The 22,748-nt window shown below is 38.7% G+C and overlaps 1 protein-coding gene across 1 annotated transcript in view; it reads right to left on the bottom strand.

Moving 5' to 3' along the window:
- Nucleotides 1-22,748, bottom strand: part of TENM1 (teneurin transmembrane protein 1) — a 268,505-nt gene that overhangs the window by 69,910 nt on the left and 175,847 nt on the right. The window contains 5 exon segments of the mRNA XM_031554696.1: nt 1,584-1,703; nt 8,398-8,614; nt 18,959-19,105; nt 21,352-21,375; nt 22,499-22,684. Of these exon segments, the coding sequence (XP_031410556.1) occupies nt 1,584-1,703; nt 8,398-8,614; nt 18,959-19,105; nt 21,352-21,375; nt 22,499-22,684 (694 nt within the window).

The raw sequence follows: 22,748 nt of genomic DNA, 5'->3' as shown, positions 1-22,748 counted from the left end.
TTCCAGTATATCTTCCTGATGTTACCACAGTATTCATGAAGGAACTTCACATCTCCACAGTTCCTTTCTGTATGCATCAATGGCAAGGTACAGTGTTTCACTGCTCTTCTGTCTCTCTCCCCTCTACTTATCAACTAGAATTGATAATAACAAGTCACCTGTAGCAAGAATCTGGACCTAGTTGATTTGGATTATAGAAAAAGAAATCCCTAGCTCAGGAAAGGGACACTTATAATCTGTGTGGGTATGGTCTGCAGAATAAGAAGCCTCACAGTCTGGTAGGTCTTTTCTTTCTTAACATATCCTTTTTCCATTTTCTAAAGGTTGCAGGAGAGCATACTGAATAAGAGATCCCTCTATGCAGGATATGATTTTGGGAAAATTGTGGATTATTTGAACCGAGCAATGAATCAGCTCTTGTAAATAAGGCAGGTGAACTTCTGGAAGTTACAGTGAAGCACCTTTGGAATATCTGGGCTTCAAAGCAGTGGGCATAGAAGGCAAGATACACAGTCTTAATTTTCTGAGTTACTGACATCCACAGTCAAGCAACAGAAGACAATATGTAAATAGATACTTCACTGTCTGTATTACTGAATGCATCTATTACTGAGACTTTTGATGGTAACAAACTGTGATAAGAAGTCAGGCTTAATTATGCATATCTCATCACATTTCTCAAATGACACCGATTACGTTCACAGCAAAATACAGGTAGCATATTTCCATGCAACAATTTTATCCAGACTAGTGTAAACAAGAAATGGTAATTACCAACAATAGTGTGATTTGAAAGTCAAGAAAGTAAAGTAAAATAAATATGTATGCTCCTTATGGTGATAAAGTGACAAACAAACAAACAAAAAAGTGACAAATTATACTCTTCCCTTGCTGGAAGAGAGCTTCTGGCTTCTTGTCTTTCATAACACAGCCAAGAAAGATGAAGCCAATAGAAGCTTCACACATCTGAAGTTTAAGAGTACATCATGATCCTACTGCAGATGGGTGGCCATCCCTGCAGTGCAATGTAGAATATATCTGTCTTTGAGAACTAAGCTCAGTCCTATTAGGTCAGGGAAGGGAGGGAAGGCAGGACAGGATGCAGAGCAACAGCGTGACGGTTCTGTCTCTATGAAGATTCCATCCCCAGTTTTACTTGTACGGCTTAGATGATCAGCTGAAGGAGTTAACTTCATTGACACTTCAATAAACTACTTGCAAGATTTACACCAGAAAAAAAAGGGAAGACAGAGAATTCTCTGGAAAGCTTGACTACTGAACATTTTCAAATGTCAAGGATGTGCTGGTGCAGCACTATTGTCAGATTTTGACTGCACGTGTTTGAATGTCACTAATCTTGTTTCTGTTCAGTTTTTTTTTTTCTTTTTTCCTTTTTTCTTTCTTTTTCCCTTTCTTCTTTGCTTCTTTATACAGATAGCTCTAACAGGTATGCTACCAAAGCAGATGGCATCCTGAGTCCACACTTTGACCGTGAACTCTATGAGAATATTGCACATGAACAGGCAGAGGTAGATAGATCCAAAAAAAAAAAAAAAAATCTGGACTGTACATAAAAATCTCACCTTCCATCTTGTCGACTGATGGTATATCCATACTCATTGTGGTGTAGAAAGCTGACATTCACACCAACCAAAGGTGTTCCATCTATTGCTACCACCTGGCCACGAATGACACATGCACGTCTGCAAGAAAAAGCATAGAGGCAACAATGTCAGACTCATCAGGACAGTGAGAAGGCTACTGACCTCAGAAACTGAGCTATGCTTCTGCACCAAGCAGGGAGAATTGCTGTAATGTCATCATGCCTTGATTTTGAATGAAAATCCAAACAAGCCCAAAAGATTGATTTGAAAAAAACATTATAATGAAGAGGTCACACAGGTTGCCCTATGAATCGTTAGTGTATCAAGAATACATTTCCCTTTCTGTCTACATTTCAGTACACCATTTGTTCTGCCATTGAATATCAATGCAAATGTTTCACTGATAGCATGATTTAGTTTGCTGCAGCTCCGGTGGTGATGATTTGTGAAAGGGGAGAATGAAACCTCTTTCTCTGCTGCTAAGAACAGGGCGTTGCTGCCTGTTAGAAAAAAAAAAAAAAAGCTGAACTAATGCAGTAAGGCAGCAGTGAGACATGTGATCACAGTTCAACTTCAGAAAGTTACATTGGTAAATCTAAAGAGCACCTAAACAGGTTATACTCTCTGAAATTCCCTTTAGTACACGTTGTACTTGTAGCCACTTTCCAGCATAAAAATCTTCCTATTCCACTAAAGAGGTTGGAATATGGCAGCACGACAGAATGCACCAAAATCAACAGGTAGGAAAGTGAAATCATAAGTGGGTCCAAATACAGGCTGACAAAATCATACAAAATGAAAGCTGAAAGGAAATACAAGACTTAATCTTGTCTGTTCCTTTGCCTCAGGTAAGATTAACTATGCCTACATTACTCCAGACAGATGCTTGTCTATATCCTCACCAGATAACTCACTCCAATCCTTCTGTATGAGTGCTTTACTCATGACAATTTTTTCCTACTGTCCAAGCTAAATTTGTACTGTTGTCTTTTAAGACTGTTACCTTCACCTTAGAATGCTCTCTTAGCTTTGGCCTTTTATATATTTGAAGACTGAAAAATAAAGGAGAAAAACACCATCAAGGATGAAGAATAACATATGAAATATTCTCATTGTGCAAATTAAGACCTGGTGAGATTTTCTTACACATCTATATTCCTGAATGCTGAAATACCTTTCAGCATTTTGCCCCATGCCTTCGGGTATTCTACATTAGCACAGCTCTGCTGGAAGCAAGGATCCAGGCTTCCTGGAAATATGGTTTCACATAATGAACTGAACAGTGTAGGCAGAAGTATTTTGATAACGGTAAGACACGTAGGGTCAAAAACATTATGATGTCTATAAAGACAACTGATATTATTTCTTATAACCAATAAGCATAAATTTATACAATGTAACGTTTCCCTTTCAAGTTGAAAGTTTGCAGCAGACCTCAATAGGCACACACCAACTTTGTGGTGTGAATATGTAACCTAAAGGAAAAACATGGGGCCTTAAGTGGAAATTATTTAAGAGTCTGTATATAAACTTAAGAAATATCCCTTGAGAGACTAATTGATCAGGATCCAGTGAAATCATATATGTGAATTAGAGACCATAAATTTCTGAAAATCTGCACTTGTTTCCTAAGATCCAAAGCCACTCGACAGAACAATAATTTACTGCTGTGATATCATCAAATTGAGTTGACTGTGACCTGAGAAAATGCAACTGGCAAAAACAACCTCTTTTTCTGTATGCTATTCACCATAGCTGTTAATAAGAATTCCATGCTCCCAGGACATAAAAAGGTACTAATTACAAGCAAAGTAGATGAGAGTTCTCAGAGGAATGGGGAATGCTGCACTAGTGTCAGTACGCACCTTTCTGCTCCCTACATTAACTAAGCTGGTTGTGGCTCGAGCTGTGGGCAAAGTCTGCTGCTCCACTGAAGGCAATCAAACTCTTGTGTGTTTCAACTCTCAAGACTCACTGAAGAAGAAAAGGCAGGCTCAATTACTCTCTGATGTATTAGAATAGTAACTACTGGCTCCAATTGTTTTCTCGCATTTTTGACATCGACAGACTTATCTCTCACTTTCCAATCCTGTTATTAGTGCAGTCCATGTTTAAAAAGCATGTGGGTCTAAAAGAGACTTCTAGGAGTCATCATTATTCAGTACGTTGTTCTAGTACTCCTGTTTGTTCATTCAATGATTCTCATTCCACAGATCTATCTTCTGGCTCCACTATTTCCTCATATTTTATCAAGCATACAGATTTCTGTGATAACAACTCATCAAAGTCTTCATTATTTCATACACAGCTCTTTTCCTCTATTCATTCACTTCTCATTATTCATAAATAATATTAAGAGACTTATCTTTCAACTTCCTGCTCCTTTTTTATTCATCATATTTTACAAGCCACACACATTTACACTATGTGATAAAGACTCCTAAAACTCATTATTCTACGTTTATCTGTACTGAACTGTCTTTCCACTCTTTTAGATTTCATATGTTCTAAACCTTCCTTTGTGTCGCCACATTTGTTCTCATTATTTACTGTCTTTTTACTACCCACTCAAGTTGAAGAGTCTTCACTCTTTGGCCTCTTTTTGAATTACCAGCACCTACTAAATCTTCAGCTAGGCGTTTGATCAGAATTACTTATAATTTTTGCATTTACTGCAGGCATTAAAACCTTTTTCAGTTACTTTACGAATCTGCAGGGCTCTGGGAAGTAACAAAACACCCCCACACTGCAGCCACTGGCCCTACTTCCCCAGTGCCCTGACTACACTCTGAAGGGAGCGCACTCTCTTGCAGAAGATCTCGCTTAATTCCTTTCCTTAACAGAGCTTTTAGGGCTCTTTCCCCTCAGTGATGTCACATCTGACTCCACTACTATTTAACTATTTCCTTGCCTCAGTATTCACTCTCTTTGTTGGACCTCGCTAGTGCTCACTGCTATTCTTAATTTTAATGAAGAAACCTCTAAACATCATTATGCCTCCACAGCGTGCTGCATTTTCCTCTTGGATTTTCAGTCTCTAGGGCTTATTCAACACATTTGTTACTGACCTGCTTTTATTTCTCATGTGGTAATGGGTAACAACTCATACCACCCATCCTACAGCCATTTAACTTGCAAAGATTGCACGATCTTGGAGTAAGGTTGCTCAAATATTCAAACTTTATAGTGAGTACAAAAATGACTTTTCCAATTAAGAGCATTTCGGGAGGGAACAGGTCCCTGATAAGCTGTTCTAAAGCTGCAGCTCCAGAGGGAGCAGTTGAGAGAAAGCAGAGATTCCTATGGGTTGTAGGTGGCCTAAAAAAGTAGAATTTCTCTGTAAACGCTTCATGGGTCATTCGGTGCGTAAGTGAGGAGCTCAGCTCTGTGACTCTGATCTCTGCCATGCAGTTTGTTTGGCATCTCTAATTTAAAATGTAAACAGTTTAAAATTCCAGATGCATTCTTTCACTGCTTGTAAAGCACTTCATTATTCTACCACCATTCTGTCTTGCTCTGCTACTTCTTATTTGTTATTTTTCTGCTTTTGTTTAGTGCGTTGAGTTTCCAATATTCTCTGAGCACCTCAGGCTGAGACATTAAGCTTAGATGTGGAACTCCGTCAAGCAACGTGTGAATTCGCAAGTGTCACATTACCAGAAGATGTCATTTACTGTATTACATTTCTGATTAAAACCTTCAATCAGAGAAATTAAGCTGAAGGCGAGTAAGGTACATTCATTTCTTCCTGCTGACAGTGTTGCTGTAAGCAGCCTTTGAAGGGTAATTAATTCAGTACCATGCACTGGACCCCTTTTGTAGGCAATTTGCAGTGAGTCAAATAGCTTGCCAGCAGCATGCATTAAAAACTCTCAGCAAAGAAACAAGCCAAAAATCTTCCTGAGAAAGGAAGTTGATAAAACATTTTAATCCTCTACACCATGCTACATGTAGTGGCTCAAAATCATTCCTGATGTAAGCTAGCACATTTCCATTTATTCAGAATTTGTCTCATCTGCCTTTAAGCAGATGTCACTGTTCAGGTTAGCAGCATGTCAAAAACCCTGTGCAAATGACACAGGAAGAAAATATATTTTTTGAAAACAATGAGTTCCTTAATACTAATTTTGGTCTATGCATTGAACAAACACTATGTTCTAGAAGCCTAGTTTTTTAAAAATTAAATCTAATATAAAGTCTATGATGTAAAAGGATAAATGTCCCAACAGTTCTCAGAACTACGCATTTTAGTATGTCAGATGATGAAAATGCCAGGAATATGGCAGAGACCAAACACTTTCAGGTTTAAGGACAGAGATAATCTTCGCTGTTTTCTGATAGTTTCCCAAAGCAATTCAACATGAAATCGGCATTATCTACAGTGAGATTCATGTAAACATCACCCATATTGGAGTTCCACTGACGTACAATACAGTAATATACTTCACAATGTCATTTTCATCAGAAGACTGAGAACATCAGTTTTCAGATAGAAGAAGAAACAGATATTTCTTCTTTAATCCTCCTAATGATCTTGGAGACTTGCAAAAAGGGGGAAAAAGAAAAAGCCAGATAGGGCTTTGCAAAATTCTATATCTGAGCACCAGTGTGAATGGATGGCAATACTCTGAAATAAATAAATCCTTACAGCACTTCTCATTTAACCACTCATGCTACAAATACGGCACTGCAAACAGCCAAGAGTTAATATCATCTGCACAGGCAGAACCTCTTCATCAGTAGCTAAAAGGATATTAGAAAACTCAAGTATCCTTTGGTCTTCCCCAGATAGGCAGAATCACAGATTTTTGATGTATTTACAGTAGTAATAATAATCTACCTATGTTTTTTTTTTTTCCAACAACCTTAACTCCCAGGAGACAAATAGACAAAGATGACAACCAGACTGACTATGTCAGGGGAAGATTCTGAACAGATACAGCGCTGCTAAGCTACTGCTTCCTTCTGAGATTTTGCTTATCCACGATCCTTAAGGAAAATTCCCTCAGCTTTTAATAATGTTTGACTTATGGATGAGCAATTTTTCAACAGCCTGGAACACTTGAGGATCAAGTGACGTGTAGACCGATGAACTCCTTAGGGTGCCTTGTACATGGCAGATCACTGCTGACAAAACCCCAGAGACGTGGCGGATGGCAAATCTCGAGGCACTGCCCTAACTCTAAATGCAGAAGCAGCCCCATCAGAATCCCAAAGATCTCCGATCTTTTTACCATGTGAGGAAATGATATCTGAGGTGTGTACAGTGCCCAACTACAAGTCACATTCCTTTGTACTATAAAGCCTGAAGTAGGAAACCATGGCAAGGATCGGCTGCTCCTCAGACACAGACCTTCAATGCTCTTCATTCTCCTAAAGCACACCAGACATGAGGGTAAAGAAATGAAATACTCAGGAAAAGCTTTTAAATCCAAGTTAAATCACATCAATGATAGCTTTAAAAAGATCAGTTCCTTATATCTACAAAAGCATGGTGGTGGGATTACGTGCAATCTGGCTGCTAACATTTGCAATGCCACAGAACACCATTCAGGCGACTTGAGTGCTAACCTTCTCTGTGAAAACACCTCATGGTGAGACATTTCCATGAGGAAAATCTTTCACTGGTGACTTGTGTTTTAAACTGCAGTCTGCTGCATGGCGTGTACAGCCAGCCAAGGATCTTGTAGGAGGTGCGATGGCACTGTTCCACCAGTGCTGTACTCAGAAAGACCTATCTTTGTCAGGTGGGTGCTCTTCACACAGTTCATTTTCATGCCCTACTGTTCTACATATTTATAACATCCTGTTTTGTTATTAATACTGATTAAATGTCTAGGTATTACAGATCAATAAAGACTCTGTTTACATATTTACTTTAGTAATAATTAATAAAGTACAAAGACAAAGTGCATTGAATTTGTGTGCAGCTATGGAATGAAGCTGAGGTTGTAACCTAAGTGCTATTTACTGTGCCCTGAAAATAAAAAAATAAATCTCATGCCCTTATTACTGGAACATGGTTTATCTAATGTATATGCCTAGTTGACAGGGTAATAGTTAAGTGATATGGATGATTTATAGATCTCTTTGTCAGCATGTAAGTTATAGCTTCCCAGGTGAACTACAGCATAAAAACTTATATGTCCCTATATTTCAAATGCTCAAGAAAATGTGTGTTACTGGGTTTCTGAGCATGTAAGTGCCCCTCTTCTATTGCACTTCCTATTAAAGGGCAAGCCAATCTCCAAAAAACTCAACAATCACACACTACTGTTTACATGACAGCATAAGAATAATCTGCAACACAAGATAGTTAACTTCACACTCTTTATGCATACGTAATTAAAAAAGCAAGTTTGTTAATTAGGTAGCTAGATTATACATAAATAACTCACATTGAATTTATTACTCTGAATACTAAACAAATTCTATCGAGTAGCATATATGAATTCAACACATCTGTTTCCTGCCATTACGTGCATTTGCAGCACAAAGAGTTGAACTTCCCCTCACTTATTTTTCAAGTATTGATGGTTCACCTTCCACAGCAGTTCAGTCTTTTTAATAAGAGTAGTAGAGTTACTGTGATGCTTTTATAAGTTAGATGTAGCAATGAGAATATAACAAGGAAGACTCACAGCTGTTGGGGCTTCAAAGTTTGCTATCTTTTAAAATACTTTTTGATTATCAGTGAAGACTTCTCCATGATCTACATATCACTTTCTCCTAGTTAAGTAATTTCCTTGCTGTTCTCAATATTCAGAGGCATTACATCTAGAATAAAACTCACCTGCTCTCAAATGAGATATCTCCTGGGATCACGTGAGTGCTTTCCTTCCCAATAAGAAATCTGATTCGATCATAAAAGAGCCTTGGAGGATGCTGAGAGAAAGGCGGTTGGCTGTGTTGGATAAGGTCAAGGGGATCAGGCGAACCCTGGCAGAGAGGACTCACATAGCAGTTGTTTTGCTGACAGCAGTCGGGGTCTACGCAGTCTGTCAAGCCATCTGAAACAGAGAGAATAGAAAGTTCAGAGAACTGAGTGATTCTGAGGACAAAGCACAGCATTTACTACTGGAAAGCACAGGAGCTATTTAATCAATTGGAAGGCATGCTGATTATGATACATTCTAATTCAATAAAGCATTTATCTACATGCTTAATTCTGGGTAGGTGTTTCTCTCTAATTATTAACACTGTATCACCTCATAAAATCCCCACATAACAATGACAAAATAAAAGTTACAAACCCAGAATCTAGGGTAGAGTGGGACTGCAGAACAAACAGAAGAAAATCACTACACAATGCCACATGGGGCAGCTGATCTCTCTGATCACTGTCCCCTACTGTATGTTCACACCTGTGAAGGATATACATTCACTAAGCAGGCTGCAATAACAAGAAAGTCTGAAATGTTATATAAGTCCCATGAGCATCCTTACTATAGTAGTAAAAAAGATCCTTGTAGCAGTTTTCTATCTTCCATTTTAAGCCCTACGATAGCTTTGTATGTGCTTCAGGATGTTTGTTTTCATCTGTTGGTTGCAATACTAAGATGATCCCAAAAGGGCAGAATCATGACTACAGTCCTTTGGCAGTTGGCGATAAACAAATTCACACATCCATACAGGCTTTATCCCAGTGACCTGAGTGGTACAGTCTTCTCCATGGACGTATGCCCAAGGAAAGCAAATTTGGTGAGTGAAAACAAATCTGTTTCTCCTCTTTTCACTCCTCATGCATGGAAAACTGAAGCAATAATTGATATTTCAAAAATCTACATTTCTTCATGGAGAAACTTGCAGCTATATTCGAGGGTGACAGTAATTTACTTAAATGTCCAAATCTTATGATTAAAAGCAAAGTGAAGCACTGAAGTAAATCTAAATTAAACACCTAAATAAAACTTAAAATTGGGCCATCAGCATTTAATTGCTTCCATCAGCAGCCCAGACGTCCAAATTGCCTAAATTACATACTTCACCAGAAACTGTCAGATTTAATAAGGTATGGTAAAATGTCCAACTATCCTCTTAAACATCCATTTCATGACTTATCAGTTGCTAACTTCCTTGGATTGACAAACACACTAATGCATATAAAGGAACAGTAAGGCTTCATATCCTTTAACCTTCAAAAAAGACATCTCTTCTTTGTATTTTTAACAAGGTCAGTCTGTCTAAGTGCGGAGTCATCATATCACTGCATGGATTTCCCTTGTGTTAAAACTGGAATTCTACAGCATCAACATACTGTCAGATATTTTCACTTCAAACTTTGACTTTTCCTGCTCTGTTTGTGCCGACACTTTTGTGCCTATAAAACCCTACCTCCTCAGGGCAAACTGCATTATCAAAGAAGCTGCTGTCGTTTTGTCATTGACTTTAATGGGTGCAAGACCAGCTCTCAGACAACTCTGCTCTTTTCTCAATAGAGCTCACTGCACTATGTGAGTATTCAGTAAATAACAGCATAAAATATTCACTTTGAAAAGAAAGCGAAAGCTCTTCAACTGAACAAACAAGTATAATGAAATGGGCTTTCCTGGAATCTGAAAATCTTTGCCTGACCTTGAGCAAGGTAATTGTTTGGCTAAGCAAAAAATATTAACAATTCTCTCCTACTGCAGCTGGGAAATCAGATAGTGAAGGCTAGTTCTTGTGATGATGAGACAAGGGCAACTGTAGATAGCTAACAACAATAATCCGAGCCCCCCAGGTCTAGCAAAGCTGGCATAGCTACAGGTCAGCTCTTCCATATTCCCCCCGTCCTGGAACACAACAGGCAACTGCTAGTAGCGGGAGAGGAGCTTCACAGGGCCATATTGAGTTTATTGACTTTGAGAGTAGCAGTCACTTTATATACAAGAAAACCTAAAAAGCTATTTAGATTTGCTAGGAAATCTGTCAGCTGAAATAATAAGAGATCTCCACTCTAAACAAAGCCACACATGGAATAGAAGGAGAAGTGAACAATATGAGCCAAAGGACAGAGGCTCAACATGCTCTCATGAAGGAAGGAAAAAAAGTATTTCTGGGGTTGAAAAGCAAACTTGGAATTGCAAGGAAAAAAACCCCCTACTCTTACTGCTTCCTCTTTCTTTGTCCAAAGTGAGTCACTCTATACTCTAAATATGTGAATTGAACAGAAAAAAGCACCAAGTTTACTACTACGCCCTCCAAGACTGCAAATATTGAAGAATTCTACTAGACTTGAAAAGGCAATGTAGAAAGTAAAATCCCTTGCTTTTACTCTGTACTTCTGAAGAACCCTGTGTGGGCTCTATGTGGCAGGCTGTGGCCACTCAGGTCAGGTCTCTACTGGTGGAGCAGTTCCAGCAGTGACAGCTCTTCTTCAAGAAGCCCAGGTACTCCCTGCAAGGCATGAGCTGCTGTGTACCTGGGAAATGTGAAAAACATTGGTCTGGCAGAAACGAGTAACAATCATTAAAAAGACATGCTTATTCCAGAATAAGTATCTGTGGGGAAGCTATTTTGGAGTAATTTATTCTGCTGTAGTTCCTCTGACTAATTTTTTCCTTGTCAATAAGCCATTCAGTGTGGGAACTGAGCTGACCTGATTCTCTTACGTAAGAAGCAAAAGTGAAAATTCTCAGAACTATTAGAATCTGAAGATTTGCTTAGAAAATAAACAGCTAAAAAGACAACAATTAAATTCTTTACAATTGCTTTCTCTAATAGAATCCTCATTCTTTACTGCATTGCTCAACAGCTTACGTCTGGCAACATGCACTTGGCATTCATGCTGTATACTTAAAGAATGCAGGGAAAGGGAAAACCACTTTCATCTTCCAAGCAGAATCAGTTTTCACCTGTTCTTTGCAAACTGACCATCTTATCAGCCCATTCAGATTCTGCTAATGTGTTATTTTGGCTTGAATTACTTGTATTTGGCTTCATTTCCTACTCCAGTGTTTCAGGGCTATGAAAGGGGTGGGTTTCCCAGTAGGAAGGGTGTGAAGTCCCAGAAGCCTATCAGAATAATCCAGGGTGGCATTTGTCCTAACAGCACAACAAATGGATACAGAGTTTGTATTGAAGAATTTTTAACTATAATACTTTTAAATAATGCAACTTTTAGCTTTTTTTTTTTCCCCCGAACACTCAAACAGAATTCAGGAAATTAAATCTTCTTCCATAAAAGTGAAATCAATTTCTTACACTTTGCTGAAGTAAAATAATAAAACATCTACTTTGGGGCCAATTTGGAACCCTTCTCCAAAATAAATTGTTTCTTCCACTTAAGGCTCATTAGACTTCTGCTGTAATAAAAAAAATTACATGTATATCCCACAAATATAAACGCAGAAATCAAACATTTTATTTTGAATAAATCCACATGAAACGTTCTATGATTTCTGAGCAGAACTGTTTGAATAAAAAATTATTGAGGACATTTTGCTCCAGTCTTCTCATGCACATAGCTTGCCTTATTTGGATCTAGTGGCACAAAGAAATGAAGACTGATTTTCCTCAGCTTAAGCCTCCACTTACATGCATTTCATAAATCAGATATTTCTGTCTCCTGCAAAGGTTTTCTTTAGCTATCTTCTTGCCGATTCTACCATAACTCAGCATCATACCTGATAAAAGGAATTAGTAAATGCATGTGTAGATACTGTTCTCAACAAGTCAACCCTAGTTAAAAAGATTTTTAATCCATGAGAATAACCCGGAAAAAAATATCTCATTTATAAACTCATTCATTTGGAAATAGCACACACACATGATTTTCAGTACTTAACCAATGGTCACAGTTGTTAGTGGTTTTTTTTGTGTGTATGATAAATTTTCAGATCAGGAACAAACTATTAAAAAACTTAGCGTGTTAAGAAAACAGCAGGGTTTCTATTAGATCTCAGGAGACAACAGTCAGGAGTATGAACAAACCTCTGCAAACAGCAAAAACTGTAATTTATACAGCAGGAGACTCTGTATACTGGAGTTTTTATTGTCAATTACAAACAGTGCATCACAGCATAGGTGTAGCTAGGATGTATTACAGGGGTGTAAATGACTCTAGTTTGCTATTAGCATTTTCAAATTTATCTTACGTAAAAGGCATTCAGGGACCTTCACAGTGCAGTACAGATTATATAACAAAGTGATTCAGATTTTGGTAGGACAAATTTCAAATTCGAGAGGTGGCAAGAACTACATGTTCACAATTCACATGTTCCACAACTATTTTGCTTTGTATGCAAAAGGTAATTATAGACCTTTTTTAAAATAAATAAATAAATAAATAAACTAGACAGTCAAAATACTTCTAACATTATTGCTAAAACAGAATCCACAAAGACCAACTTGAGGATAAAAAGTGCTTCATGGCACTCTTAAATAATTTAAGCAACTTCAAAGAGAAGGCAGAGCATGCCAAAACAAGCTGTTCTGTTCTCAGCCTCACCACTCCTCTCTGCGCTGCTGTAGCAGTGCTAGGATGAGGTTTGCTCATTTCCTTGCTGGGAGAAAGGATCCTTTCAGGAAGTGTTCAATAAGGAATAACATTAATATTTATTGTGTCAGAAGTTTGTGTCAATGGAATCACACAATGTTGTTCAATAAAAAAGAAAACAACGCATTTTCTTGCTTACACAGGTATTTTGTATTTAATACGATGGAAAAAAAATACATAACTGTGATGAAATTAATTCTTTCTCACCTCTTTCTCTACTACAGCCACTGAGGGTTCTATGTGTGCTGGCTACAGCACACTCTGTAATGTATGGATTATGCAGCAATCTCTCTTCTACATGGAGGAGCACCCTCAGCACCTGCCTAACTTGGGAATGAAGCTATGGACCCTCCTCTTTACTGCTTACTTCCCAGCAATATAATGACTTCCTTATCAGGTTTGAGAGAATGCTTCACAATAATTGTATTTTATATAGTTTGTATTTGAGCACATTATCTATTTCAAGAAAATACAGCAATGGTTGGAAGATGAAAAGGTACGTTGTCAGCTGAGGCAACACTTTACTTGTTAACATAAAATCTAATAGCAAGACCACGGAACAAGTGAGATATTCCAGGCATGGTATTCACATCTCCATGCCACCTACTTTTAAACTCTCGGCTTTTTGAATCTTTCCATCTTGAATTACTTCCAATTTGTGTAGCAACAACATGATGCTGAAAATGTATTGGTGTTCACAATTGGTTTCCAGGTGGCAGAATACCATGAAGACATTGGAGAGGCACTGGGAAGGTCACCAAGAAAGAAGCAAAGAACAAAGCAGTTCCCACTGCAGCAGTGGTCCCTTCCCCAGCTCACTAGTGCAAAGTGCAGTAACTTTCACCACAGCTTCTTTTCTATTAAACCACTCAGAGGTTTTATTGGCTGGATATGGAAATGCCAAATTCAATTGGATTCTACCTCCCACATTACTAGGTTACTGCAGATTTTAATAATCTGTCCCCATTATCAAATGCTGGCAAGCAAAATGCAAATAGTAAGAAAAATTACAATTCTTCTGCTTTAAAGTTCAAAGAGCACAGTTCTCATCCCTTTGAGCTTTTTCATACATGGAGAAGGCACTGCTAATGTTGTCAGGTTTGAAGTTTTATGTTTACTGCAAAAACCAGAATGCTGCACGTTAGCAGCCTATATGCTTACACTTCACTTGCATATACATGTTCACAGGGATACTCCCAAACACATGGACCAAGAGACATATGTGCTTACTCACATGAAAATCAAGGCCATCCCCAAGCAGTGTACTGTATTTAATATAAACAGTACCAATGCCCTTTGCTTTCTCTGCTGCAGAGTGACCCAGTGGTGCCTGCGTAAGTGTTCTCACTCTCCATACAGATCCTGATGAGGGCAAGGCAGGGATTGAGCTCTGAGAACAAACCTCCAGAACATTTTCACAGAAAGCAAAATGAGCTGCAAGTTCACCCCTTCAGTAAACAGATTTTGTTTCCTGAACTTCTAATTCACAACAATGTAAAAAACTCAATGCTGAAACTCCCAGATCTTGAGGGATTTGAGCTTTTCAGTAATTAAACTCAAGTAGTCAATTGTCCAACACTTTTGTTGTTTGTGAGGAAAAATCCACAGGAGTCTTCAACTTACATTTGCTTGCTTTCTTTTACAGATTTCAAATAAGCTTTAAACAATGCCTGTGCCAACTTGTTTCACCACAGGTTCAGTTAAGCCCAATTAGGGTTGCCAGGAATCTGGGTGAACTGAATCAAAGAGGAACTTTGGAAGAGACCAGGCAGCAGCAACGTTAATGAGACTTATTTGTAATGCATTAATCCAAACGTCTCCCCAAATTTCAGCTGTAATACATAGAATGCAGCAAAGAGTGAGGCTGTTAACTGAGAACGCTGCTGTTGTGTAAGGACATTTGGAAACTCAACATTATGTCTCAAGAAAGGCTGTTCAGTGTTCTATTCAATGGGCGGGAGTAGTGTTTGGCCTTCCACGGGGCAGGAGAGTGCAAATATATCATATTTTCAGAAAAAAGCATCCCTGGGGAGCCCTCGCTGCTCAGCAACAGCAAAAACCATTCCCATCAGTATTATTTATATTGTGTAATAATAGCATATTACTTATATACGGACTCAATATCCCTGTGACAGATAGGTTATTAAAATGCCAATGGATGGGTCAGGAATACATCAATATTTTAGCAGCGATGGCTATCTACCAAAGGCTATGCTGAGTCATATGTTTTCTTGTGCTTGGAAGAGCCTGGAGAAAGCTACAATAACTGTCTGAAGTGACTGAAGGGGTATTTGGAAGGGAATTCAAAGCTTGCAGTAAACAGTATTTTCCTTAAAAACAAAAACAGTCAAGATTGATTCAGGAAAGAAAAAAATATGATGAAAAGTGATCCAAACAACTTTAAAACAGAGATCAGTATCAAAGAAATTCAAGGGAATGACAGGCTGTATCTTTGAGGTTATGACGATGACCCTCATGTGCAGTAGCAAGGCAAGCATGGGTAAGAAGAGCAGAAGAGTAGCTGGCAAGCTGGGGTAGGATGGTGCCCAACTCTTCACACATCCCACGGCTCAAGCTCTGCAGCCACGGGACACTGATGCTCACCTTTGGAGCTACCAAAGCTTCCATAGAGAGTAGAAGACAATGGCAGGACAAGAGAAAATGACCTGCTGAAAGGAGTGGAATGCTCATCTTATAAATTGAAAATGAAATCATGTCAGTCATGATAACGAAAGAGTGAGAATAAGAAATGGGGAACATGTAATGCTGAGGAAAGCTGCGGTGGGGAAAAGGCACACCCCACTGCAAAGGACATCTTGACGTCTTGCTGTTATTTAATGGACATCACTGTGCTAACAGACTGCAGATGTACTCCACAAGAGCAAGTGCAAACCATGTCGTTGCACATCTGTTATAATGCTAAGACCTTTCCAGTGGTATTTATAGTGATATTTGAACAGGTAAACATGCCCTTAACTCTGCAAGGAGAGAAAAGCTAACAGAGAGTGATGAGAAGGAACAGTACAGCTCTGATACAGTCAGGGTGTGAGTACTGAGCATACTAACAGGGCTCTAAAAGAAACGTCTCCCTGAAGATGGTTCTGCACGTGTTTTAACTGTACCATCAGGGACAACTGCCCTGGTGTGGAACTCAGTGTTTCAGTCTATGCTGAGCTGGGATGCACATGAGCACACTTGTGGCTTGCCTTTACACTAATATAGCAGGTCTTACAAAAACAGTTCAAGGCTCCCTCCTCTCTAAAGCTCCTGTGCCATTACTACAGATCACATATATAATATATATAATATATAATGCTAACACTTCTTCGTGCCAAACAAATGAGACTATTTAATCTCTGAAGTTGGAATCACTTAGAACACTTCCATTTTTATAATAAAATGATACATTTTTTTCTACCACGTATTTTGATATAGTAACAATGTCAGGTTTTCAGTCTCAGAAAGCACTATATAATAAACCTACACCAAATCATCATGCTGAGCAACTGCAAATTAGAAGTTGCTGAAACTACTGAACTTAGAGTTTGCTTGAAGTAGCATTTGTCCAATGCTACCACAGCTTTGCTCTTTGGTTGTGACTTCTTTCTAAAGACCTTGAAGCACAAAACACCTCATAAGAGCTGATACAGAAATGCTTGATTTAAACATGCCTGCAATAAATAAGACCTTTTCTAGGTAAGAATACCATGATTTGCACTATGCATGGCACTAAATTAGGTCTGGAGCATGATCTTTCAAGCTACGTGTTGCTGCCTGAATGTGATCCTATCACAACTAACTGCTTACGAAGTGACTACCTGCCAGCTGAGTTTTGGTAACTTAACTAAGTGCACACTCTTAGCTCACCACAACTGCAGACAAAAACTTAATAGGCTCCATCTTTATAAGCGTAAACCTGTTATGTAGCCTGATGGATGGGAACTCATTATGCCACCATAATGATCTCACAGTCTAAGGCATAACCTCATGGCAAGAGGAACTTAACAGATAACGTCACAACTCCTTCCCAATTTTGTTTTTATGGTTGCAGAAGTATACAAATTCTGAAACACTAGGAATCAGCTTCTGATTTCATGTAAAATTAAACTAGTATGGCTCTAACGACTGTAGGGATATTTTTCTAATTTATGTTTCTCCAAATCAGGTCCTACGAACTTCACATATAAAGAGAAGTGGTTTTAATATGTAGATATAATTTCCTTTTCTTATATAACATTGATTGTGAAGAGAACTTAATTACATTTAGCCCATCTGTACTAGTCAAATTAATTAAATATTTCTCTCTGTACTTATCTCTAATTGTAACGTCAACAGAGCTGTCCTAGTACATGTTATGTTACCATTAAAAAAGAAAAAGAAAATTACTTTTAAAACCTGCAGTGAAATGAAGTTAAGTGTCTGCCTTAAACTGACAAATTCAAGGAGATTTAGAGTTAAGACTGCCAACTCTTTCAATAACTCACCTTTACTGCTGAATATAAAGCATAGAAAATCACAATACAGCGCAGTTTATACGGAGCCAGTTCAGAGTGTATCAGAAAATGCTTTACATACATTACAGGGAAAACAGGACTTTTGTGGGCAGATTTAAGAATGTACATGAGTGAGTCAGAGGCTCGGACAGCAGGGGAGGGCACCGGACAGATGGGAAAGCAGGCGGGGGCAGCGATCCCAGCTGTGGGACCTTGTGTAAGAGAGATACACACTGGCATAGAGGAGCAGAGAGAGTGGGCAGAGACGTGGTTGTCAGTGCTCTTGGAAATAAGGTAAAAAAGGAAGGATGAGAGAGGTATAATGCGAATTTGAATGGGATTCAGAAATGAGGAAGCCTTCGCCAAAGGACAGCATGGTCTGAGAGACCACAGGATACAAAATCAGAAGGTCTCAAAATATATCTGTAAATGAGGAATCATCACTGAGTCACAGTGTTTCTATTGAGGTCCCACAGTGACCTCAGTTCTTGGCTCTCAATCAAGTTTAATTTATCAATGACCTGGAAGAAAATAGATAATTATTGTACTAAGTTCTGATACAATGCTGAGGCTTGAGATCTCTCCCAAGACACTGAGATACTCTGTAAGTGCGACACAATAAAATAGAATACATCCCAGTATAAAGTCTTAGGGAGAACACAACCATATTTGGGGCAGATGTATTCACAGTCTGACCAAGAAACCTACTCAGCTCCAAGTATGGGGTGAGCCAATGGGGACAAATAAAGGCAGAGGAAGCAACAGTCCTCCTTGACTGTCTAGTAAATCAAGTGATCCTAAAAAGGTAGGAACAGTACTTTGAGAACAACCTGTGAGGAATAATGCTGCTTTTCTGGAAAGTTTGAAATAAAGACTGGATGTTTTTGTTGGGAAAAAAACCAACGCTGCTTCCTGAGAGGGAGTGTTCTGTAGGCAGAGATCCTCATCACCAGTCAAATGAGTCAACTTTTTTTCCTACAATACTTGGCCTCGTATTGCAAAGAACTTATCAGAAGCAGTTTCACTGCTTCCAAGAGCAACAAAGAGTTTTTCATTTGGGTATCCATTCACTGATGAAAGAAAGGGAGAAAAGTGAAAGAAGAGGTGAAAGAAATGACTCAATAAAAGATATATATTTTTTAATATATTTTCAAAAATACGCAATTGCTAGGTGTGGCACATACATAAATTCTGCCTTGGAGAACATCTAACAGAAAGGTCTATTCTGTCACTGCATTGATAAAGTCTGTAGAGCAACTGTCTCGAGTAAACAAACAAAACATTGATATTTTGTGATAAAAAGGAAAACATACAGCAAAACTATAGATTGAAATGGGAATCGGGGATGTGACAAATAAACAGCCATGAATTATGTATCATACCTCCATCATTGTCCAGGTTATCCCCACACACCATTTCCATGACAACGTTACATCCTGAGCCGCTCCAGCCCACTTGACAAACACAGTGCCACCCGTTCTGGTCAAGAGTACACCTGCCATTTCCATAACAGAGACCTGGGCAGCCATCTATTGAAGAAAAAAAGAAAAAGTGAAAAAAGAAACAATCATTGAGGAGTTTTTTTCTCTTCCTGTAAAGTTGCAATTATTCAACAACATTCTTCAATCATTGCTGCCTAAAAACGAGAGCAATACAGCTCCTTTGCATGACATTCATACTCGTGGCTGAATATGGAAAAATACGTCTTTATCCTTACTTATACTTGCCCAGGAATCATTTCTCATTGAGGAATGAGGATTTTTTTAGTGTGTAACTTTTTGTGCACAGGAAAAAAGTGAATAAATGTGTAAGAAGTTATTTAACAGCCAGCTGTGTCAATGTCTTTCTCTACACACAGAAAAAAATGTTGCAAATCAGGAAATGTATATACATACTCAATGTTTATATCAAAAGTATACATGGGAAATATTTTTAAATGACAAACTGGCATTTTTGGACATAATCCTATATGCTGCAGGGAAACAAGGTGATCTATTTATTCTGATCATAAAGACTGAGCTGAATGTGAAAAAGCCTGTCTGGTTTATTCTACAACGCAATGACTTTCTACAGAAGGAAAATGAGACAGCATTTCCTTTCAATGGCTATTCCTACCTCCTTTCAATGAGCTGATTCAAATGTGACAAACAGTTGCCCTTTAGTGGTGCTGGTTCTAGATCAAAACTGGAGCAGTGATTGCAGTATCCCCTGGATTATATGCTTGTAAACTCTGAATCAATAGCAATTTGGACATTCTCATCTAGACCTCTTGCCTATAAAAGTAACTGAGGAATTGTCTCTTGGATGCATACTCATATGTCCATCTGCTTGCATAGTCTAGTGCCAGCTCAGACATTTGTCAAATCCTTGCCCTATCATGCATGGAGCCAAAGGACAATGAATAAAGCCTGGCAATAAGATTAACAGTGCAAGTAGCATCCTTTCTAAGAGGGCTCCAGTTTACCAGTGTGAATTTAGAGGATTTCAGGGCCCTCTTGTATTTGAGAGTGAATATCAGCAGTTAAGTATTACCAGAGAGAATTTCCTTTGTGGACAAGGAAGAAAGAAGAGGCCTCAGGCTTGGGAGAGGCTGACTGGAGAGTGCCTACAACTGGTCTGGCAGATGTGACTTAAAGGCTGAATGCAGCATGTCTCCTAACAACCTTACACCAGACACACCATCTTTCTCCTCCCCCCCTCTCTGGACAGTTTATCAATCACGTCTGGAAAGAGAGAGGAGAGTCTGAGTCTCTCGCTAGGAGGAACTGAAGACAGGTGGCATGGTTTTCTCACATTGGAATTCACTGCTCTAAAATAGTTTGAGGTTGGCAACCACCAGACGTACTGTAAAACCCAATTATTTGCCTTTTTGTGAGCTGGGGGAAAGGACAGGATTTGCGAGGGGATGTTTTTCCACTTCAATTTACCATCCTACTGAGTTAATTCATGTCTTATACATGATTATATTTTGCTGTTGTGCATGGTTATTGTCTTAATACTATAAATGTAATCAAATGAATGCTTACATGTTTTTATTATCATCATCTAATTCTGAAGAAATGAAATAGCAAATAGATACCAAACACTCAGTTCTTTCTGGAATATTGGTTAGTTTGATATTTCAGCTCGGGGCGGTTCTGTAAGGGGCAGTGAGCATCACTGCTCTGCACAGCAGGGCTAAGACTGAGGGACTGCAGCCAAGCACGGGAAGGCACTCACACTCCCACGACCAAGAGGACCTGAGGCAAGGCGTGGGAATCAAATGAACAAAACAACACAAAATTTAACCCTTGTGTCAAGCAATTTGAAGAGAACTCTATCACGCATCTAGCCAAGATAGCTTTCATAAACATGTCCCTCTCTATCAAACAAAACGGGCAAAAGATAAAAATATTTTCTTCTCACAGAAGACAGGATCAAATTTTTCCAGCAAGTCCTCCCCTCTGTTGCTACTTTGCAATGGCAAGAAAGAACAAAGATCTGACTTACAGAGCAGCACATCAGATGTCTGCATGAATAATGTGTACGTTGCTAAAACTTTGCAAATGAGCTGAGCACGTTATTTGCATAATCTGCACAAAATTGCACAAAATCTGCATATTTTTCTGTAAATCTCTCTTTGTATATACATACATCTCTACGAACAAATATTTGATCTATTTTGGCAACTTAACAGCACAGAAGCTCAGACAAAACATATAACACATAACACTTAATTCCCAATACTTTTGTATCGTTTCATTATTCTTTTGCAATGCTGATAGGAAGAACTTACCTCGAACCGCATCTAAGTAGTGAGCTTAAAAAAGAAAAGAACAAAACTGAGATGGATTGAACTTCTGTACCAAAATGAAAAGACAGAAACCGTTTGCTTATGGCTTGCCACCTGTTGGTTAGACATAAAGTGCCTCCCTTCTACTGCAATCATATCTATTCCGACCACTGTGATCAAAGCATGCTGCGCTTCTGATTGTTCTCCATTTGATGACAAGCATGCAGAGGACAGCTTGGGCCACGTCTGCAGCGCCTACACTGCGAGTAAGAGTGACGCAAAGCTTTACTTCTCTTTGTTATTATATTTGTCCTTTCTGGATTTGCTCTACACAACCTCTGGTAACTTAAGCCGTTCCTTCTTCGCGTATCTAAAAGCAGATTTAGCAAATCTGATGTTGTAAACTCTAGAGTCAGTGAATTAATCGTCTTAATTATTAATTATCTTAAAATTATCAATAAAGATTAAACATTCAACTGTATTCAGGAAGAAAACATGAAAGCTCACGCTGTTTACTTCTGAAAATTAGATACGCTATGCTTATAAACAATTAAAATGTTTATGAATAATATTGCTCTGAGACATTTTAGGGTGAAACATTATTAGATTTTCTCAAAATAACCTTTTGCATTTCATTAGACATATAACTATTATATTTCTATGGCAGAGAAATGACTTCTGAAAAGATCTGAGAGTTTTACATTTACTACAAATACTGTTAGAAGCCAGCTACAGGAAAAAAAAACCCTCTAGTACAAACTAAAATATGTGAATCCTCAAACACTGTGGCAAAAGACAATACAAGAATTACTTAAGTTGAACAACAGCTTCATCCCTAACACCTTCTATTTCTTAAAATCTTTTTTTTATCCATCCATGACTCAAAGTTCATGCACAATTTAGAGATATGCAGGGTCCTACACAACTGTGCTGTATGTGGTTGTTCTTTTTTTTTTTTTTAAGTTAATTCTTCAGTGTTATTTCTTCTAAATAGGGTACTGTGCTGTTGCCATTCTGTGAATGCCATTCTGATTCTGGCTCTGCGTTTTTCTAAAACGTGAGTCAAGTCACATTGATGGCTCTGGCAGATCTTTGTAAAACTGGTTAAAATGTCATTGATTTTATTCACAGAGGTACAAATCCCCCTTACCAATGGTGCAGTGGTCCCCTTCCCATCCGGGGCTGCACTCACACTTCCCATCTTTGCACTGCCCGTGCTCAGCGCAGTGGGAATGGCAGGTGCGCTCCTCACAGGTGGGTCCCACCCAGCCCTCCTCACATTGGCAGATTCCTCTCGAACACACACCGTGGCTGCCGCAGTCCAGGGTACACAGCTCTGCACAGGAATACAGAAACACATTATGTGAAAGAGCAACTTGATACTGCAGGTGGACTTTGCG

Source organism: Meleagris gallopavo, chromosome 9 (assembly GCF_000146605.3).
Source record: "Meleagris gallopavo isolate NT-WF06-2002-E0010 breed Aviagen turkey brand Nicholas breeding stock chromosome 9, Turkey_5.1, whole genome shotgun sequence".
Lineage (NCBI taxonomy): Eukaryota > Metazoa > Chordata > Aves > Galliformes > Phasianidae > Meleagris > Meleagris gallopavo.
This window is presented reverse-complemented; position numbering and strand designations above follow the sequence as displayed.